We start from the raw sequence: 21,997 nt of genomic DNA on the forward strand, positions 1-21,997 counted from the left end.
AAATAATATTCTTAAAATATTACTTTAAAGTAAATAATTCAATCTGTAGTTTGTAAATACGCAATACATATTTTCTAGTGCGCCTTACAATCTTTCGTCTAATTCTTTCATAGAGCAAATACGGTTTTAATCAAGGTAGGGTTTGTTTCTATAGTTCGCTTTGTATTCTAAAATAAATAAAGGTCGCTGTTTTCCTGCACTCTGGCAGCCTCTGGTGACATGTTTAAAAATCACACTTAAATTAACTCGAACCTAATGGAATTTTTTTATTTACTTTTTTTTTCTGCGAATAATCTGTTGCAACCCTAAATATAAATATCTCAACTAAAAGTATTTCCATTTAAAATGATTATTAACTACTAACTACTTATCATCCATGCAAAATATACTGCAATAAATTGTCATATTTATTACAGGTGTCCTCCAGCAGAAAGGACACAGTTAACATATTATAGATGATAATGCTTATCGTGGATAGTATGTTTACTAGATTTTCATTTTAGGGGGGCTAAACCTCCAATGAGGGTATGATTTTTTTTTTAATTATAAAAAAAGGCAACACTTTAGTTTAGGATCTAATGCTCACTATTAACCAGGTCCATCACCATGCAAAGGCAGGTTTTATAATCACTGTGGTCCCGAATGTGAGGTAGGGCAGATAGGGGGTTCTGGGTTTCCCCGAGAAAATTTTGATTTCTCTGATCTACATATTTTAAGATGTTTTGAAGGCCCAAAAAATTGGATAACAGCTTTAAAACCATGTCAGTGGGCAGATGATTATTTTTCTCTCTTCATCAGACAGCATCACACTCTTTTTCTCTTTGTTTTTCTCTTGCCCTGTCTCTTCCCCTCCTAAAGCTGAGCTTTGACTGATATAGGCTTTTCATTTGTGTCTGTCAGTGAAGAAAGTAAACATAGGGTCAACTGATAGGTTGATTTTGCCTATGAATCATTTTCTCAGATGCGTTTATTTACTGAAAGCTACTAAAGCTAGGTAATTAAGTTTATTAAATGCATTCACAATATGTAGGCTACACATTCATTATTGATCTTATGCGTAATACAGGGCCGTAGACAGGGCTTTATTATCAAAGAGGTCCTAAATTTGAGGTTGGTAGGAGGTTCAAATTTTTTATTTCTCCGATATCTGCATTTCAAGATGTTTGACAGACCAAAAAAGAAAAGGATAAGAAATAGCTTTAAAACCATGTCATATGGGCAGTAACGTTAGATTATTTGTCAATATCTGCTCTCTCCTCATCTCCATCACTCTTTCTTTTTTTCTCAGTCTCTTCATCCCTTTCTCTTCCTCTCCTAAAGCTTTTTTAATTTACTAAAGGCTACTTTTTTTGTATTATATTCGCAATATGTACACATTCATTATTAATCTTGTGCCTAACATGATGAAAACGGCTCTGTTAATGTTTCTTGTTCCCTCACAATGACAGTAAACTAATTATTACATTACATAAGTCATGTTGTAGGCCTATTTTGGTTCAAAATGGCGAAATTAGACAAAACTATATTAGTTTTCCTGATTATTTTTTGTTATTCGTTTAACGTTTATGACCTAAAAAAAATGTCAAATATGAAATGTTAAGTTTAGCTACTTACATCTTATCTCGACCGTACGCGTCGAGTCGCACTGTTAAAAATCGCGCTCAGCAGCGTCTGTGAACATAAAGCCCGCCTACTTTGACTTGATTGGTCATCTCAAATATTCTGACAATGACGAGCAGTAACAGACCAATGAGGCTCAGATGAACACACACACACACACACACACACACCCTGTCCTCTGTTTCTGACACGCTCTCTGCTGGTCGCCGCTGCGGATTGAAGATGAAGAACGCGCTGAATCTGATTATAACAAGACTGAAGCGAACATGAATTTGTGTAGCCTACATTAATCACACATTTTTAGGGGGGCTAGGCTGAAGCCCCCCTAAAAAGGGCCTAGCGACGCCCCTGGTTATTCCCCAATACTGCAAAGCAGAAAAGTAAAATTAAACAAATCAGGGATAGGCTACTGTCGTTAAGAAAAAAATACAATTAAACCATTAAAAAAAAACATTGTTATGATAAAATAAAATATATAAAAACTTAAACTAAAGAAATAGAGAAATGTTGCCCCGGCATCTAGCTAAAATAAATAAGTTAAAGAAGGAACTAAATTACAGTAACTACGGTATATCAATTATACTAAAATAACACTGCATTAACACTCCTCTAGATCTATGACAAATAAAGGTAGAGTAGGCAATTTGTTTTATAAATACTTTTCGTTATACTGGTTGAAACTCTCTGCTTATCCTGATAGCAATCAATAATAGAAGTGGACTAAATATTAAAACATGTACTGTATATATATTTCTTCTGTGAAAGTCTCAGGAACAAAAAAAATATCCGCTGAGCTAGTTGGTGCCATCTAGTGTTTTAAAAGAGAATAAAGCCACTGCACCTTTTACCCCGTCACATATTCAGCCCCGTTGTACCCTACCTTTGGAAGCATCTACTGTATATGTCTCTTTGAGTATATGTCTATCAGTATTGCATACCGTGATGTTGACATTTTTTCCTGGCAATATTGCTTTTGGCAGGTTGGATGGGGAATATTTGTGAATCAATATTTCTGAAGTCCTTCAAATGGATTGAGGTGTGGGATTTGACTGGGCTGCTAGTCTATAGGGTGTTGTGGATTGTAAGCGACACCACAGTGACTTCAGCTCTGTGTGGCTGGTCTGCTGGAAGATTAATTTTTATTATATATAAGCACTATTTCCTGCAGGTTTTTCTGCATCCATCAATCTTTCCTTCTATCTCAATGAATTTTCCAGTCCCTGTTGTAAACAAGCATCTCCAAACACAATGCTGCATCACCGTTTCAAATATGACTCTGCCAGAGATGTGATGAGCTTTATCAACAAGGGTTTATATCCTTTCCATTCATGTCCGATTTATGAATAGTGCATGCTATTCTTCAATTTCTGTAGATGGCTTCATATTTTAATATCTCTGTGTTAAATAGCCTACATACTTTTATGGATTTTGTTTCAAAACTTGAAGAGTCTGTTGGTTTCTTTGTATAGTTGCATAGTTATTACAGTTATTACATGTGTATTTTGCGTGAATGAGGATTGGTGGTTGGGCAGATATTGTGTTTTGCGGTAGAATGCCATACGGAACCGTTGCCACTGAAACTGCATATTAACGCACCAGTGGGGCTCGACAGCCTTAGTCAAACGGGTTGGCGCGTATGGTTGTGTTGCGGAGAGATTGTGAGATTGTGGTTAGGTCTCAGCAGCAAGAGGGAAGTAGAGGTCAGTAAGCTGGGTTGAGTTGAGTGGGGGACGGAGGGGGGTGACTCTGGGACGCCAGAGTCACTGTCGAGCCCTCTTTAGGTGTCGTGGGCTAGTCGTCGAAACACTGAGGACGGAAGGTGCCCACTTGAAGACCCTAGAGATGTCCCCTACTCCGCTCAATCCAGACGGTTGTTATGGGGGGACCGTACTGTGGTTGCAGCCGTTGTGTGTGCTGACGCGTGCTAACACTAGACAGAAGGAGATTTACATCACCATATGGAAAGAAGCGTAAATGGATGGAGAAGCATAGGTTACTGTAAAGCTATGTCTTAGTTGGTGCTTATCTTGGCGAAAGCCGAGTACAAATCAGCATGAAGTTTTAACATCTACTCTCGTGTAATGAAAATCATAATTGTTCTTGTAGTGTGCTTTGGAACTGCTTGGAATATTCTTATTTAAGGCATACATTTTTGTTTGTCCATCCATCCATCCATCCATAATTTGTGTTTGTTCATCCATCCATCCATAATTTGTGTTTGTTCATCCATTCATCCATAATTTGTTTGTTCATCCATTCATCTTTTTTTCCATCCATCCATCCATCCATCCATCTACATACATACGTAAGAAATTTCTGTAAAAACTGCAAAAAAGAGCAGCTGTGAATTGACATGTAACATTTTAGTCCAATGATGATGATGAAGAAATACAAAATGGTTTAAATAACAAAAGGATTAACAAAACTCAGATAAGTCATGGATACTTGAACAAATAATCCATTTAAAAATAAAGAGCAATAAATATAACACACAAATAAAGTATATTTTTTTGTCAATAATTTCGAATGTTTTTCATTGTACTTTAGTGCTTGATTCAAGGTTTTAATTTATAGCATTATACCTGAGAAAGTTTAAATGGAAAGTTTTGGAAAATGGAAGTTAATATTTAACCTGAAGAAATCCTGATGTTGTTCTTTGAACCAAATATGATCATAAACTCATAAACTCCGCCCTCTTACAACACTCACCAGGAAGAGACAGACTTATTTCTCTTTCTGTCATGCTGACTCTCTTCTCTCTCGACAAAAGCAATAAAGACGCAGCGATCAGTGGAGAATGAAGACAAACACTTTCAAGAAGGATTTTTGAGACATTTGTTTCTGAACAGAGAGCAGATCGTTGTGATTCTCAAGGTGATTCATTTTTAAACCCGTCGTACAGAAAGTGAAAGTAAAGTTTATGTTGCTGGAGCTCAAACGGTGAAAATGGCTTCACTAAATGTATTTGCTGAAGAGCTTTCTTGTCCCGTGTGCTGTGAAATCTTCAAGGCTCCTGTTGTTTTATCATGTAGTCACAGTGTCTGTAAAGAGTGTCTTCAACAGTTCTGGAGAACCAAGAAAACTCAGGAGTGTCCTGTCTGCAGGAGAAGATCCTCAAAAGGAGAACCTCCTCTTAATCTGGCGTTAAAAAACTTGTGCGAGTCAATCCTGACGGAGAGAAATGAGACGCGTTCATCAGGATCTGAGGAGATCTGCAGTTTACACAGTGAGAAACTCAAACTCTTCTGTCTGGAGGACAAACAGCCTGTGTGTTTAGTGTGTATTACTTCACAACAACATGACAATCATAAAGTCAGACCCATCAGTGAAGTGGTTCCATCATATAAGGTAAGACAAATATCTTTCGTTTTACATGTAAATGAAACAAAGTGATGAAGAGAGTAGCATACACACACACACACACACACACACACACACACACACACACACACACACACACACACACACACACACACACACACACACACACACACACACACACACACACACACACACACACACACAGGGCCCTATCATACACCTGGAGCAATGCAGCCCCAGGCGCGACACAAGTGTTTTTTTCTAGTTCTCTTACGAGAGGTTCTCTCGTATAGCTTATGCTACGGGAAAGATTCATCTTTTCGAGATATTGAAGCCAAAAAATTATCCTTAATTTTTGTACCAATTGTCAACGCAGTGCCGCAGCTAGCAGATCTTGAGCAGGCTGTCTAGCGTGCTCATAGGCTGCCCTGCGGGAACTGCTGCAACCTACCACTGAGCCCGACGTGACGTCACGTCCAATGAAGGGCGCTTGCGCCTTCACAGCGTCGAAGCCCGCCAGAATGGGCGTGGCTTAGCGTATATAAGCAGGCTCGGAGGCTGAATTCTCTGGTTTTCATCTCTTCAGCGAGCTCTACGCATCGCTGGATCTAGAGAAGCCGCCGCCGCCGTCAAAACAGCGACAAGCCAGCTAAGGACAGTGCCTGAGGAAGCCGGCTATCTTCGCCACCTTCAGCCTTCCGTGCCAGCTACGCTATCCGGCGACGTATCCTTTCTATACTATCTAAAAGAGCGCGAGACGTCTTTTTCAAGATGCCTCGCTCCACTTGTGGCTCGTGCAGAGCCCCTCTCAGCGTTGGAGACCGCCACGTTATCTGCGCTCTCTGCCTGGGACCGGACCACGCTGCTCTTGCCCTCTCTACCGGAGGATGTGAGCACTGTGAAGAGCTTCCGATGTCGACCCTGCGGGCTCGACTTGAGGCTTGCAAAACTGAAGCTGTCACTCCGCCCTTTGTGGGACCGCGCGAGAAGAAGCGCCGTTTCCAAAGACCTCCGGAGCCTGCAGCCGCTCCCAAGTGGACGGCGCCGCCGAGAAGGGATACAGCTCGATCCCCAGAGTTGAGGAACCGATTGCTGCACACCTTTGCCCGCCCTCCGAGAGATGGCGCTCAAAGCCTGCTTTGCCGTCTAAAGCCTGCAGGACTACATCCTCTCTTGTCGGTCGCGCATACGCCGCCGCCGGACAAGCAGTGTCCGCCCTGCACTCCATTGCTGTCCTACAGATCCTACAAGCCGATCTTCTCTGTGAATGGGACGAGAAAGGCCTGGATCCAGCTGCCGTAACGGACCTGAGAAGCGCGACGGATCTTTCCCTTCGTGCTTCCAAGGCTGCAGCTCAAGCCCTAGGACGATGCATGGCCTCGCTGACTGTCACAGAAAGACACTTATGGTTAACGCTGGCTGACATGAGAGAGTATGAGCGGGCTGCCTTCCTCGACGCTCCTCTCTCCCACTCTGGTCTCTTTGGCCCTGCAGTGAACGGAATCGTCGACCGTTTTTCTGAAGTTCAGAAAACCTCTCAGGCTACGAATCTGTTCCTGCCCCGTCGCGCTAGCTCCGCTGCAGGTCGCCCACGTGACCGGCCGCCTGCACGAGCCACTACACAGCGCCCAGTTCAGCTGAGACAGTCCAGCCAATCCTCGCAGCGACAGGGCGGCCGCCCCAGATCGCGCTCAGCTAACCGCAGCAGACCGCACCCCCCACGTGGGCCGGACCACCGTCAAAGCTTTTCGCCCTGTCAGTCCCCTTAACACAGGCTACTCCAGTGAGTTATTTAGCAGCCAACGAGTCAGTAACACAACCCGCTCGCCTGCACACAACCGCCGTTTTTACGGCGAACCAGAGAAATCTCAGAAAGAGCATAATGTCTGGTTATCCGGCTCACGCCGACGGTGTTTTAAGTGTAGAAAAAGTGCCCACACCACAGTGCTCACCCCTACACACAAAAACATCACTCCCCGTGTCACCCGCAGAGCCCACTCTCATTAAGCTGGCAAATGCCGCTCGAGTGTTAACTGCAGGAGATGTGCCCACATGTCCGTGCCCACATCTACTATCTGCCCGCTCTGTTACACGGCCAAGTCATGCGCTTCACAAAGTGCAGACTCATATCAATCAGGTTGTGGATGTAAGTCTCGTGCCCGCTCGCAAGCGCTCACGCTTACTAACAAGCACTTCGCACACAGCGCCGCGCGCGCACCACGAAGTGCAGCCGTACATGAGTCAGAATATGAACGTAAGTCTCGTGCCCGCTTACAAGCGCTCACGCTTACTAACATGCACTTCGCTCACGGCGTTAGACGCGCGTCACAAAGTGCAGCCTCATACCGGTCAAGCTATGAATGTAAGTCCCGTGCCCGCTCACGAGCGCCCACGCTTACTAACATACACGCCGCCCACGGCGCCGCTCGCGCATCACAATGTGATTGTAAAGCGCTGCCCATTCACAGCTATCGGGACGCTATACATGAATCAGCCTGCTATTGCTGTCAGCGAGCCGCCCCATTCAAGCACAGAGAATGTTCATTCCTCCGGTCCAGTTTCTCGAGCCCGCACAGTGCGGCGATCAGAACCCGGAGGTCATTATGCCCCTAGCTGCACATATAAAAGCATGGGAAGCGATTCCAGGGGTATCAGAATGGGTGCTAAGCACAATAAAGCAGGGCTATGCGTTACAGTTCGCTCGCCGTCCCCCACGCTTTCGAGCACGGACCACGACGACAGTGAATGCGGAAGTAGCACATCTACTTCGCTCAGAAATAGCGAAACTGCTGTGCAAAAGGGCCATAGAACCGGTGCCGCCTTCTCTGAGCGAGTCAGGCTTTTACAGACTTTATTAGACGTTATTTTCTCATGCCCAAGAATGACGGGGGTCTCAGACCCATACTAGTTCTGAGATATTTGAACAAAGCTCTTATGATAAGACCCTTCAAAATGATTACAACCAGACAACTCCTCGCGCACGTTCGCCCGAGAGACTGGTTTATATCTCTCGATCTGAAAGATGCCTATTTTCAGATTCAGATAATACCCCGTCACAGGCCATTCTTGAGATTCGCCTTCGACGGACAGGTTTATCAGTACACTGTCCTGCCGTTCGGTCTGTCCTTAGCACCCCGCACATTCACAAAGTGCATGGACGCGGCACTCGCCCCCTTGAGAAATCAGGGCATGCGAATTCTGAACTATCTGGACGATTGGCTGGTTCTAGCACAATCAGAGTCAGAAATACTGTCTCAAAGAGCTGTGCTCCTCAGTCACCTGGAAAGCCTGGGTCTCACGGTCAACTGGACCAAGAGCTCATTAATCCCCAGTCAGTCAATTTCCGTTTTAGGAATAGAACTGGACTCCGTGGCTATGACGGCCCGTTTGTCAACTCAGCGCGCGCGCTGTGTTCAGCAACTTGCCGCGTCTTTCCAGAAGGACAGCACCGCCCCTCTGAAAACATTCCAGAAGATGCTGGGTTACATGGCTTCAGCCGCTGCGGTACTTCAGCTGGGTTTGCTACGTATGCGCCCGCTACAACGCTGGCTGGCCGCTCGTGTGCCTCACCGAGCTTGGAAGTCAGGTTGTGCCCAGATCAGAGTGACTCAGCCCTGGTTAGTGGCCGACTGGTACCAGCGGGGAGTGGTTATGGGGACGGTCTCATACCGGAAGGTCATCTCGACAGATGCGGTCAACACGGGTTGGGGTGCGCTCTTCGAGGGCAGACCAGTCTTTGGCCTGTGGTCAGACCGGGAAAAATTCCTCCATATAAACTGTCTGGAAATGATAGCGGTCGAGAAAGCACTGAAGCGTTTCCTCCCGTTTATACAGGACTACCATGTTCTAGTCCGCTCGGACAACATGTCTGTGGTGTCCTACGTGAACCGCCAGGGCAGTGTCAGATACAGAAATCTCTGCAATCTGGCAGAACGCCTCCTCGTTTGGTCTCAGCACCACCTGCGCTCGCTGAGAGTGGCGCATGTGCCAGGCCATCTGAACGACGGCCCAGACAGACTGTCCAGGAACAATGTTCCCCCGGGGGAATGGCCCCTGCACCCTCAAACAGTCCAGTTGCTATGGCGCCTTTTTGGCAAAGCGGAAGTCGACCTATTTGCGTCACAGGACAACGCTCACTGCCCAAAGTTCTTTTCAAAGAACGAGGACGCGATGGCCCAGACCTGGCCGAGCCGCCCACTATATGCTTTCCCCCCAGTATCTCTGTTACCACAGGTGATCAAGAGAATCAGGGAAACGCGCCAATCAGTGCTCCTCATAGCCCCGCGCTGGGAGAACCAGACTTGGTTCCCGGAGCTGACGCGGCTGTCACAGACAGCCCCGTGGCCAATTCCGGTGAGAGCAGATCTCCTCTCTCTAGCTCGCGGCTCGATCTGGCATCCCCATCCAGAGCGCTGGTCTCTGCACGTATGGTTGACCAACGGTTACCCGTTGCCCTGCCAGACGCAGTAATGAACACTATCACGCAGTCTAGAGCTCCTTCTACCAGAAGGCTCTACTTGTCTAAGTGGTCTGTGTTCTCTAAATGGTGCACTGACAAAAATCTGGACCCACTGAAATGTGAGGTCTGCAATGCCCCTTGGGTGTCAGGGCGAAACTACTATCAGTCTAAGTGAGAGGTCAGTTCTGCCCAGGTACTATCGTGCGCAAACTACTCTCATGTGACTAGCTCTTCTGGTTGAGCTGCACTGTATCAGGTTATGTGCTATATGCTAATACATTAACCGGCATCGCCGCTCTGTATTCCCTGTGATGGTTTTTACTGCGCTTATATTACATGCGCTTATTCCCGCTGATCTGGGATCCCCGTATCGTTCTGGGACTCATAAGTGGATGCTGGCGCGCACGGCGTTGACGAGGAGTTCCCGTAGCGTAAGCTATACTTACGCAATACGAGAGAACCTCTCGTAAGAGAACGTACTCGGTTACCTAACGTAACCTCGGTTCTCTCTAGAAGAGGGAACGAGTATTGCGTAACCTGCCGTGCTTGCGCCACGAGCGTTTTTTTCGCTTCAGTCAATGAAAACCAGAGAATTCAGCCTCCGAGCCTGCTTATATACGCTAAGTCATGCCCATTCTGGCGGGCTTCGACGCTGTGAAGGCGCAAGCGCCCTTCATTGGACGTGACTTCACGTCGGGCTCAGTGGTAGGTTGCAGCAGTTCCCGCAGGGCAGCCTATGAGCACGCTAGACAGCCTGCTCAAGATCTGCTGGCTGTGGCACTGCGTTGACAATGGATACAAAAATTAAGGATAATTTTTTGGCTTCAATATCTCGAAAAGATGAATCTTTCCCGTAGCGTAAGCTATACTTATGCAATACTCGTTCCCTCTTCTAGAGAGAACCGAGGTTACGTTAGGTAACCGAGTACGTTTCGCCCGACACAGTTTTCAATTCCACGTCATTACACGTTGTTTAAATATTAATATAATGTGTGCGCCCATGGGCTGCTGGTCTGACATGAGGTGTGTTAACTCCAGGGGCCTGTTTCAGAAAGGAGGTTAAGTGAAAACTCTGAGTACCTTTTAAAAATGTTATGTTAAATCCACTGTTGTTTTATACAGAATTGTTCTATAGTCTATGCAGTATTTAATGCAATGACATCATATTTTACTTTATATTACAGAAGAATTAAGAGTAATCCCTTTAATTAAATTACAGTATTTAGATTACTTGGTAATTACACCCAACACTGTATAACAGTAATTAAAATGTAAACTTACGCATTGACTCGAGCAACTATTTTCTCCAAAACTAACTCTCTCGATCGCCGCTGCTGCCCTGTTGCTTAAAAGAAAATGTTTGCGTACTGCTGGTGAGAAATATGCAGACCTCTTTTTGTCTTGCGCTGTTACCATGGTGACTCATAATATCTGCGCTCCATTGATAAGAGCTGCACGATTATGACAAAAATCATAATTGCCGATTATTCCCTTGAAATTGTAATTGCGATTATTAATTACGATTATCACAATTAACATTGAATATATATAGGCATATTATAATACATGTTTACACAAAAAGTTTTAACACACACAAGTACTGTCCCCCTTTACTTAACATACACATAAATTGTAAGAATGACTCATAGTAAAAACTAGAAAAACATTAGGACTACTAAAGCAATTAAATAGCAGTCCCAAACTATTTTTGTTAATAAAATGTTGATATGAGCCACCACAGTCATCTAAAAATAAAAAAAATAACACAAATTGAAAATAAAGTGGCATTTTGGGGTTATGGAAACGAAAGTTACCATGGTAAATACACAATACTAACAAGAACTGTTAACGAAACAGCTCCTGGTGAATAGAATGAAAATCAAACCTGCATGCAAATCCTTCTCAGCTAACACGTGATTTATTGGTATTTTACTTTTATTTCATGACTTACTAATTTACATTGTTACGACGTTGCATGCTCGTAGTTTCTTTTGCACTTTATACAGTGAAGCGAAGCCGCCGCATTTGCGCGTGCAATTGAAGAGTGCGCGCTACGAGCACAGTATAACAGGACAGGACAGTAAAGTCCGTTTTTCTGAGGTGAAGGACCTATTATTTCAGCGTATAATTACGTCACTGCCTGCTATGTCATATTGTGCTGGGTTTTCTGAAGTAGTCGTGATTCGCCTCTCATAGCATAATTATGCTCTAAACACACACACGCAGAGTGGATTTTCTTTTGTAATCGCGGCTTTGAACGATTACGTAATCGTGGCATCCGTAATCGTAATCGCAATTAGAAATTCGATTAATTGTGCAGCCCTACTTTGACTTGTAAAAAACAATACGCAAAACATTGGAAGAACTATTTATTCAACTCAAACTGATATTTCTAATTTATTGTGGTGCACATGTGGGAACTGTATCGTTAACTGTATCAATAACAGCGCGTACGTTAGCCGAGCACTAACGAGAAACAAATCTTGCTCCATCCTTTATTTATACTCAAAGTAGTAAGAACGACAGACGATAAGCATTTATAGACAGTTTTAGGTAATAGTGATTAGCAGAAGTTTCAGTAAGACAGTAATAACGGAAACGTACACAATATTAAATCCAAAGCTACGTATTCTGAAAAACCCAGTAGAAAATATATACATCAATAATTAATCATACTTGCAGGTTGTGATTCTGAGGAGCAAGTTGATCCAAATAAAGTGGGTACTGACCCATCTTTAATGGAGAAGCGTTTTGTAAATCTCATTTAGACCTCACAGAGATGTGAGCAGCAGTCGTCAGAAGGTTATACTGCTGTTGTATCGCTGTGCTCATTATAACCACTGATTTAGTTTTAATCCTCATCCTTTGGAAGTTTTTACAAAGAGAGTTTGAGTTTGCTTTTGCAGAGCAGAAAACAGCGTCTTCTCGACATGTACACAACACGAACACGAACAGCTACAGCTTTTGAGGGCGGAGCAAAGTACACGTTATCCAGCGGCAGCCAATGAAGACCGTAGGCGTTAATTATGCAAATGTGTTACATTTTTACGTATGCAGGTCACGGCAGTGAGACTGGAGTTACTGACGACTCGTTTAGGTGGTTCTGACAACTTTGCAGAACATTTACATTCATAAAACAGCAATATAACACACCGCATGAAAGGGAATAATCGAAAAAGCATTATAGAGCACTTTAAAACCTTTTAACCAACTTAATGCTGTTGACAAAGTCCTATTTAAGTGTTGATTTGATTGAATCAGGAGTGGTTGTGTTTAGTCCAGCTCAACCACATTATAATACATTTCATAGAGTTGAGGAATTAGTAACTACGGGGGCAAATACATTTTCACACAGGCCTTGTTGGTATTGGATAACTTTTTGCTTCAATAAATAACATTTTCTTTTAAAAACTGTATTTTGTGTTTACTCAGGTTGCCTTTGTTTTATGTTTTAATTTCTGAATCAATTTAGTATGAGATGTGCACAAAAATAGAAGAAATCAGGATGAGGGCAAATCATTTTTCACTGTATTATATGATTATATCACTGTATTGTCTTCTCTTCTTCTCTTCACTGTAATCTTGTGTTTTATGTTTTTTGTTCAATTCTAGGAGGAGTTCAATACAGCTCTGAAGTCCTTACAAGAGAAACTGGAACACAGTGAAGAAATGAAAGGAGAGTTTGAGAAAACAGTTCAACACATCAAGGTGAGGAAACAGAATCAGGAGTCATGTATAGTATCACTGTAAACAGTTATGATTTAATATAATGGATTCCAGTTGATTATTTCTTTAAATGACGAGCATCAATCTGCTTCTGGATCCGTTATATGTCGGGTATCCGTGTTTATCTCTGATATGAAGGATGTGAAGTGTTGATGTGTGTCGATTGAGATGATTGAAGTGAATGTGATGTGATTTCAGGCTCAAGCTGAGCACACAGAGCGTCAGATTAAACATCAGTTTGAGAAGCTTCATCAGTTTCTCAGAGATGAAGAAGAAGCTACAGTCACTGCACTGAGGGAGGAAGAGGAGCAGAAGAAGCAGAGGACGAAGGAGAAGCTGGAGGAGATGAACACACACATCTCAGCTCTTTCACACACAATCAAAGACATGGAGGAGATGATGAAAGCCAATGACGTCTGCTTTCTGAAGGTCTGATTTCAGATCATTGGTTGATCATTGGTTGATTGATTGAGTTCTTGATGATAAATTGTGTGTTTGTTCTGCAGGAGTTTCCAGTCTCGATGAAAAGGTGAGTGATCTGCTCCTGTCTCTGGTCTCTCTGGTTCTGATCCAAAGCCACTGCAGTTCTGACTCCTGAATGTTCTTCCAGAGTCCAGAGCTCACGGCCGGATCCACAGACGTCTTCTGGAGCTTTGATTCATGTGCCACGATACTTGGGCAACCTGCCGTTCAGAGTCTGGAAGAAGATGCAGGACATCGTCCAAAACAGTGAGTCAGTGAGTCAGTGAGATAGATAGATAGATAGATAGATAGATAGATAGATAGATAGATAGATAGATAGATAGATAGATAGATAGATAGATACTATGGGATTTTCATCCTCATTTTTAGAAAAACTGTAAGTCTGATCCGTTATAACAGATAAAGCGAGTGTGTGTGTGTGTGTATGTGTGTGTGTGTGTGTGTGTGTGTGTGTGAGTGAGAGAGTGTGTGTGTCTGTGTGTGAGAGTGAGAGAGTGTGTGTCTGTGTGTGAGAGTGAGGGAGTGTGTGTGTGTGTCTGTGTGTGAGAGTGAGAGTGAGAGAGTGTTTCTGTGTGTGAGAGTGAGAGAGTGTGTGTGTGTGTGTGTGTCTGTGTGTGAGAGTGAGGGAGTGTGTGTCTGTGTGTGAGAGTGAGAGAGTGTGTGTCTGTGTGTGAGAGAGTGTGTGTCTGTGTGTGAGAGTGAGAGAGTGTGTGTCTGTGTGTGAGAGTGAGAGAGTGTGTGTCTGTGTGTGAGAGTGAGAGAGTGTGAGTGAGAGAGTGTGTGTCTGTGTGTGAGAGTGAGAGTGAGAGAGTGTGTCTGTGTGTGAGAGTGAGGGAGTGTGTGTGTGTCTGTGTGTGAGAGTGAGAGTGAGAGAGTGTGTCTGTGTGTGAGAGTGAGAGAGTGAGTGTGTGTGTGTCTGTGTGTGAGGTGAGGGAGTGTGTGTCTGTGTGTGAGAGTGAGAGAGTGTGTGTGTGTGTCTGTGTGTGAGAGTGAGAGAGTGTGTGTCTGTGTGTGAGAGTGAGGGAGTGTGTGTCTGTGTGTGAGAGTGAGAGAGTGTGTGTGTGTGTGTCTGTGTGTGTGAGTGAGAGAGTGTGTGTCTGTCTGTCGGAGTGAGAGAGTGTGTGTGTGTCTGTGTGTGAGAGTGAGAGAGTGTGTGTCTGTGTGTGAGAGTGAGAGAGTGTGTGTCTGTGTGTGAGAGTGAGAGAGTGTGTGTCTGTGTGTGAGAGAGAGAGAGTGTGTCTGTGTGTGAGAGTGAGAGAGTGTGTGTCTGTGTGTGAGAGTGAGAGAGTGTGTGTCTGTGTGTGAGAGTGAGAGAGTGTGTGTCTGTGTGTGAGAGTGAGAGAGTGTGTGTCTGTGTGTGAGAGAGAGAGTGTGTCTGTGTGTGAGAGTGAGAGAGTGTGTGTCTGTGTGTGAGAGAGAGAGTGTGTCTGTGTGTGAGAGTGAGAGAGTGTGTGTCTGTGTGTGAGAGTGAGAGAGTGTGTGTCTGTGTGTGAGAGTGTGTGTCTGTGTGTGAGAGTGAGAGAGTGTGTGTCTGTGTGTGAGAGTGAGAGAGTGTGTGTCTGTGTGTGAGAGTGAGAGAGAGTGTGTCTGTGTGTGAGAGAGTGTGTGTCTATGTGTGAGAGTGAGAAAGTGTGTGTCTGTGTGTGAGAGAGAGAGTGTGTCTGTGTGTGAGAGTGAGAGAGTGTGTGTCTGTGTGTGAGAGTGAGAGAGTGTGTGTCTGTGTGTGAGAGTGAGAGAGTGTGTGTCTGTGTGTGAGAGAGAGAGAGTGTGTCTGTGTGTGAGAGTGAGAGAGTGTGTGTCTGTGTGTGAGAGTGAGAGAGTGTGTGTCTGTGTGTGAGAGTGAGAGAGTGTGTGTCTGTGTGTGAGAGTGAGAGAGTGTGTGTCTGTGTGTGAGAGAGAGAGTGTGTCTGTGTGTGAGAGTGAGAGAGTGTGTGTCTGTGTGTGAGAGTGAGAGAGTGTGTGTCTGTGTGTGAGAGTGAGAGAGTGTGTGTCTGTGTGTGAGAGTGAGAGAGTGTGTGTCTGTGTGTGAGAGTGTGTGTCTGTGTGTGAGAGTGAGAGAGTGTGTGTCTGTGTGTGAGAGTGAGAGAGTGTGTGTCTGTGTGTGAGAGTGAGAGAGTGTGTGTCTATGTGTGAGAGTGAGAGTGTGTGTCTATGTGTGAGAGTGAGAGAGTGTGTGTCTATGTGTGAGAGTGAGAGAGTGTGTGTCTATGTGTGAGAGTGAGAGTGTGTGTCTGTGTGTGAGAGTGAGAGAGTGTGTGTCTGTGTGTGAGAGTGAGAGAGTGTGTGTCTGTGTGTGAGAGTGAGGGAGTGTGTGTCTGTGTGTGAGAGTGAGAGAGTGTGTGTCTGTGTGTGAGAGTGTGTGTCTGTGTGTGAGAGTGAGAGAGTGTGTGTCTGTGTGTGAGAGTGAGAGAGTGTGTGTCTGTGTGTGAGAGTGAGAGAGTGTGTGTTTGTGTGTGAGAGTGAGAGAGTGTGTGTCTGTGTGTTAGAGTGAGAGAGTGTGTGTCTGTGTGTGAGAGTGAGAGAGTGTGTGTCTGTGTGTGAGAGTGAGAGAGTGTGTGTCTGTGTGTGAGAGTGAGAGAGTGTGTGTCTGTGTGTGTGAGAGAGAGAGAGAGTGTGTCTGTGTGTGAGAGTGAGAGAGTGTGTGTCTGTGTGTGAGAGTGAGAGAGTGTGTGTCTGTGTGTGAGAGTGAGGGAGTGTGTGTCTGTGTGTGAGAGTGAGAGAGTGTGTGTCTGTGTGTGAGAGTGTGTGTCTGTGTGTGAGAGTGAGAGAGTGTGTGTCTGTGTGTGAGAGTGAGAGAGTGTGTGTCTGTGTGTGAGAGTGAGAGAGTGTGTGTTTGTGTGTGAGAGTGAGAGAGTGTGTGTCTGTGTGTGAGAGTGAGAGAGTGTGTGTCTGTGTGTGAGAGTGAGAGAGTGTGTGTCTGTGTGTGAGAGTGAGAGAGTGTGTGTCTGTGTGTGAGAGTGAGAGAGTGTGTGTCTGTGTGTGAGAGTGAGAGAGTGTGTGTCTGTGTGTGAGAGTGAGAGAGTGTGTGTCTGTGTACAGTATCAAACCCACGAGAGTGGCCAGCTCTTATTTTATTTTTACTTTAATATTCAAAGTCTTGCAGTAATAAATGGTTTACTCAAAAAAGCAAACCTGCTGTTGGTAATAAAAAAATTGCGTTCAAATGTGCAGAACAATTAACTAAATAACTTTAGATAAACAGTATCTTCTTATATAAAAAATAATAATTTAATTACAAAACAGAAATATTAAATTAAATACTTAAATAAGACATAAAATGAACAGATCAGAATCAGATGGACCTGTAACAAGATACAATAATAAATGTATTAACATTAAAGGTGTAGTTCACCCATGAACATTCTCTCATTATTTACTCTCTCCATGTATCAATTTCTTTCTTCTGCTGAACACAAAAGAAGATATTTTGACGAATGTGTTGATAGACCCCATTGATTTCCATAGTTTTTGTTTTTTCCCCTATATGGAAGTCAATGGGGTCCTGCAACAGTTTGGTTTTATATAAATATATAATATCCTATTTTGTGTTCAGCAGAAGAAAGAAACTGATACATGAAGAGTGAGTAAATAATCATGTTTGTGTGAACTCTCCCTTTAACTCTCCATGTATACTATAGGCTGCTGTCCCGCGTCTAACAGTGACAGACACAACTGATTACTTCAGCTGTGTTTATGTAAACCCTGTGTGTATTTGACAGTATTTGCACAATCAGACACAATGTAGATAAAGTCCAGTAATCGGCGCTGTCAGAACAGTCTGAAGCTCTGAGTCGAGTCTGGACGTTTTTATGAGGAGTTACAATTAAAAAACTTAGTCTCAGAATAAAAATAATCATTTCTCAATCCAACATAATTAGTAAGTTTAACACACTTATACTGTCAGAATAAACTGTTTAAACTGATACACAGACTATAAGAGGCAATAAAGTGAAGATGATGAGAAGCTGCTGAACGTCAGACACACACTTACAGTTTTACATCTACTGCATAAATCTCAACATCTCATTGATTTATTATTATAACTTTCCTAAAGTATCAGTTTCTGGGTGAATGACGGATGAGGATTTAAAATGTGAAAAAAAATAAAACTGGCAAAAAATAAAAATTTAGGACTTTCTATACTTATTATAGTGTTGTGTATGTAACGCAATGACATGTACACATTTCAAGAATGTAATTAACCATTTTTTTCCCCATGAAAATGTAATTCCTGGGTAACGTAATGAATTTTTAAATTGATTACATTTCTACCATTGTTGGCATATACAAATGTACAGATATCCACAATTGGAGCTCAACAAACAATTAGTGCTCGGAAAACTACATTTTAATAATAATTAATATAATCAATTTGGGATTTCATATAGACATGGGCTCATTTTTAGCTGCTGAAAACTAAACATTCAGAACCAAATTAAAAGAAAAGCTGGTAAATGTTTAAAAATGTTTTCTAATAAAGTAAATAATCTCATCTGCTCTTCTGAAGTAAGAACTAGTTATGCCTTGTACAGCATTTATAATGGAGATTTAAAGACTCAGTTATCTTCTAAACAGAAAAAGGAAACGAACACAACACAGTGATTCAGAACATAGAAATATTTTACTGAGTCTTTAAATCTCCTTTATAAATGCTTTACGAGGCATAACTAGTCCTCACTTTAGATGAGCTCACAAAATGGTTAACTGACACTACGAAATGCTTTATAACTACCCAATTCACCCTGAATTACAGTAGAAATACATGTTAATAAAGCATTTACTAACACACTACGTAACTATTACTATATGTCTGAATAATAAGATGTTTTATATAAGATGTCTTTATAACGACCTGAATTTACTACATTTACTCACAAATAACTGGTTTATAAATAATGCTATACTTCATTTAGAAATTATAACTTGATCATTAACAAAGTATAAAAATACAATTTTTAAACACATTATAGATATGCTTATAACTCAAGAATAAAGCATTTATAGCTATATTTATAAACTGCTTATTAATGTCTATTAATGCTTTATAAATTATGAATTAACTGTTTACTAATGCTTAACTAATGATTAATAGCATGCAGTTATTATAAAGTGTTACAAAAATGGGTAATAATTAATAAATATGACTACATCATTCGTGATTATATTATTATTAACATTACAAAATTCAATTCAAAGATAAATGAATGTGACTCATTGAATCATAATCAAGATGGATGACAGCAAAAATATGGCAAAAAACATACAATTATGTAAATAATGTTAATGTTAATAAAATAACTATGCCTAAAAGTTTACAAATGTTAATTAAAAACTAGATTGTTACGCATATGTCATTCTGGATAACGGATGTTTCTGTTATCCAGGAATGACAAAACAAATATTTTTTCTTTATAATCAGGCACTAACTTAACCACCTATGGAAAACTACAACTTAGCTATCATCGCTATAAGCTAATCTTTTAGATCAAATAGATATTTTGTTAATATAAAAACATTATAAATGTTTTATTAGTGTTATCCAAAAGGACACATGATATTTCTATAAGTGCACCAGTGACTGAAAAGATCAAAATATCAACATTTTAAGAGGATCTTACTCACATTTGCACATGTTCTGTTGCTCCTTCAGGGTCTTTTTTATACAATATTATGTCACATGACACAAAATGCATTATGGTCCAAAATGGTCATTTATGTCTGTTATCCAGGAATGATATTAGAGAAATCACAATTTGGAGACAAAAGTCTATATTTCATAAAAATGTAAATAAGCTTAGTATTATCACTATATTTGTAGGTATCGTTGAAAACATCAACACAATTATGCCCAAGTAGATTATAAATACTTTTATTAATATTTTTTACATTTTTGTCGTATTTTTGTATTCAGATTTTAGGCCGGGACAGTTACCCGGAATTACATTTTGGGACTTTTGAGCTCAATAGTTCCTTCAAGATTAATTATTTATATTGATTCTCACATGAGTAATTAAAGATGAGTCATTTAATGAAGTGCATTTAAAAATGTAGACATATTTAATATAATGAATATGCTTTTGGACAGCAGAATTGACCCTTCTCTTGATGGACACAAATGTCTGAATCTCATATTTAATAAAACGAGTGTGAAACTAATAACAGCACTGACAGTGATCAGGGGAAAATGAGTTTGATCAACAGGACGAGTGTCATAATTCATAATAATCTGTGTTGGGTTCATTATATGAAGATCAGAATAAAAGCATGTGTTGATTGTGTCTCATCAGCTCCTGTGATTCTGGATCCAAACACTGCGAATCCACGTCTCGTCCTGTCTGATGATCTGACCAGTGTGAGATACAGCGGGAACTATCAAACTCTTCCTGATAATCCAGAGAGATTTGACTGTTATTCCTGTGTTCTGGGTTCAGAGGGTTTTAACTCAGGAACACACTGCTGGGATGTGGAGGTTAAAGAGAGTAAACGCTGGACTATTGGAGTAACTACAGCATCAAACCAGAGGAAGGGACGTGTTTTCTTCAACACTGATGTCTGGAGAGTGTGGTACGGATGGACTCGAGGTTCTGGTTTTCGTGTTAAACAGGATCTTGATCGTGTGAGAGTGAATCTGGACTATGACGGAGGAAAAGTGTCGTTCTCTGATCCTGTAACTAACACACATCTACACACATTCACAAACACCTTCACTCACACACTCTTTCCATTCTTCTGGTGTTTTTCTTCCTATCTGAGGATCTTACCGGTCAATAGTCAGTAAACGTCACTCCTGTAGATCTGGATCTTCTGCTTTCATCATGTTTCCAATATTTAGGAATTGTGAAACTCAAGTGTGTCAATCATAGTTTCGGTTTGTTTTTCTGGGTTAATAATTGTAGAGACGTCTCTAATGTAATATCATTTAATGTATATGAAATATGTATTGTGGAAATGTGTTTTTCTGTGTTAAACACCGTCATATCAGCTTTTTCTCTTGTTCCTTTAGTGTTCTGTCTTCATCTCGTCACAGGATGGATGTCACAGGGCAATTTAAATGAATGTGAAGATCATTTGCAGCTCAAAACCTTATTTATCTTAAAGCTCTTTTCATTTATATCATTTATTTCTATAGTTTTCCTCCTGACCTTATGCTTGCAGTTTAACAAGTGTTTGTTTTATTATTCATACATAAACAATAAATGTCTTTATAGAAATTTTATAATATAGTGAAAAATTATTAAAATTGTCTATTCGTTTTAAATGAAGATTTTAAATGTGTTTTATTGGGGTCTAAAAAATAAACTTTAGACTTTATTGTAATTTTTAGTACAACAAAATGATGTCTAGTAAATCTCAGTAAAAGACATAAACAAAAACAAAACTTAAAACAAACAACAATAACCATCAAAATAAAGTGCACTAGCTGGAAAGTGTGTGTGTGTGTGTGTGTGTGTGTGTGTGTGTGTGTGTGTGTACTGTAGTGAGTGTGAGTGTGTGTGTGTGTGCGCGTGCGTGTGTAGTGTGAGTGTGTGTGCGCGTGCGTGTGTGTGTGTGTGTGTGTGTGTCTATAAAAGTTTCACTGATTTTAACCATAGTTTTATACAAATGAACTAAATGCATTTATTTCCATTCAAACGGATGTAAACCTACAGAAAAGGATGTAAATGATTCTTTATCCTGCGGGTTCCTCTAGTGGACAACATTAATATCGCAGATGAGACCCGATTATAAGACTGTCCTTATGAATCCAGTAAAACATTCTGATCGTTATGAGATATGGTGAAAATAGTACAACTACAGTACAGTATAAATTGCATGAAATATAAGCGTCAGGACAGATGGAATAATTCAATATACAGTATATGGCAGTTTTATTCTATAGCATATTATTATTAGCTTTAAAATACAATTATAATAACAGTATAATAAGTGTGAGTATGATATAGAAGTAATATTTTAACTGAATAAAATAGTATATATAGCATAAAATAATCTAGTCAGTCATAAATAAATGAGTGATTGTGAATGGTAGAATAATATAAAGTGGTATAGTAATAATAGCAGAAGAGGTACAGTCTCTTGGAAATGCAGAGAACAGTCACTGACAGGCTTTCTTCAGCTTTGCTTGAGGTTTGTGTTGTCCTGGTTCCACTGGATAAAATATATAAATGATCCACGATTAGATGCCGAGCAATCAGAACCTGCTCTCTGTGATTCTGTCCTGTCCGTCTCTGATCACTCACTGCATTCATCTGAACACTCACTTGCCATTCACATTAGCTCATAATATAAACTATAATATAAGCTCACACTTCAGAATCATGTGAACTATATATTATCTCTTATAAAGTCTATTTTTTATTAACTAAATAGTGTTATCGCCACTCGCTA

General features: G+C 41.4%; 2 protein-coding genes across 2 annotated transcripts in view; one reads left to right on the forward strand and one right to left on the reverse strand.

Moving 5' to 3' along the window:
* cunh14orf180 (chromosome unknown C14orf180 homolog) overlaps positions 1 to 1,647 on the reverse strand; it is a 39,303-nt gene extending 37,656 nt beyond the window's left edge. The window contains exon 1 of the mRNA XM_077240152.1: positions 1,615 to 1,647. The gene's annotated coding sequence lies outside the window, so the exon portion shown is untranslated. The remainder of the gene's footprint in view (positions 1 to 1,614) is intronic.
* A 2,671-nt stretch (positions 1,648 to 4,318) lies between these two features.
* On the forward strand, positions 4,319 to 20,867 carry LOC143747376 (nuclear factor 7, ovary-like). Its single transcript, XM_077240145.1, has 6 exons — positions 4,319 to 4,968; positions 13,013 to 13,108; positions 13,325 to 13,555; positions 13,633 to 13,655; positions 13,737 to 13,855; positions 19,897 to 20,867. The coding sequence occupies exons 1-6, from the start codon at positions 4,567 to 4,569 to the stop codon at positions 20,385 to 20,387; spliced, it is 1,362 nt and encodes a 453-aa protein (XP_077096260.1). The 5' UTR covers positions 4,319 to 4,566; the 3' UTR covers positions 20,388 to 20,867.
* The last annotated feature ends 1,130 nt before the right edge of the window (positions 20,868 to 21,997 follow it).

Source organism: Siphateles boraxobius, unplaced genomic scaffold (assembly GCF_051911475.1).
Source record: "Siphateles boraxobius isolate OS27281-9 unplaced genomic scaffold, OSU_SipBor_1 22, whole genome shotgun sequence".
NCBI lineage: Eukaryota > Metazoa > Chordata > Actinopteri > Cypriniformes > Leuciscidae > Siphateles > Siphateles boraxobius.

Excerpts from the sequence above, each read along its gene's own strand:
- LOC143747376 (XM_077240145.1), top strand. The coding sequence starts at position 4,567 with ATGGCTTCACTAAATGTATTTGCTGAAGAGCTTTCTTGTCCCGTGTGC. Across the intron at positions 4,969-13,012 it reads AAGTGGTTCCATCATATAAG|GAGGAGTTCAATACAGCTCT; the intron begins GTAAGACAAATA and ends GTTCAATTCTAG. Across the intron at positions 13,856-19,896 it reads GCAGGACATCGTCCAAAACA|CTCCTGTGATTCTGGATCCA; the intron begins GTGAGTCAGTGA and ends GTGTCTCATCAG.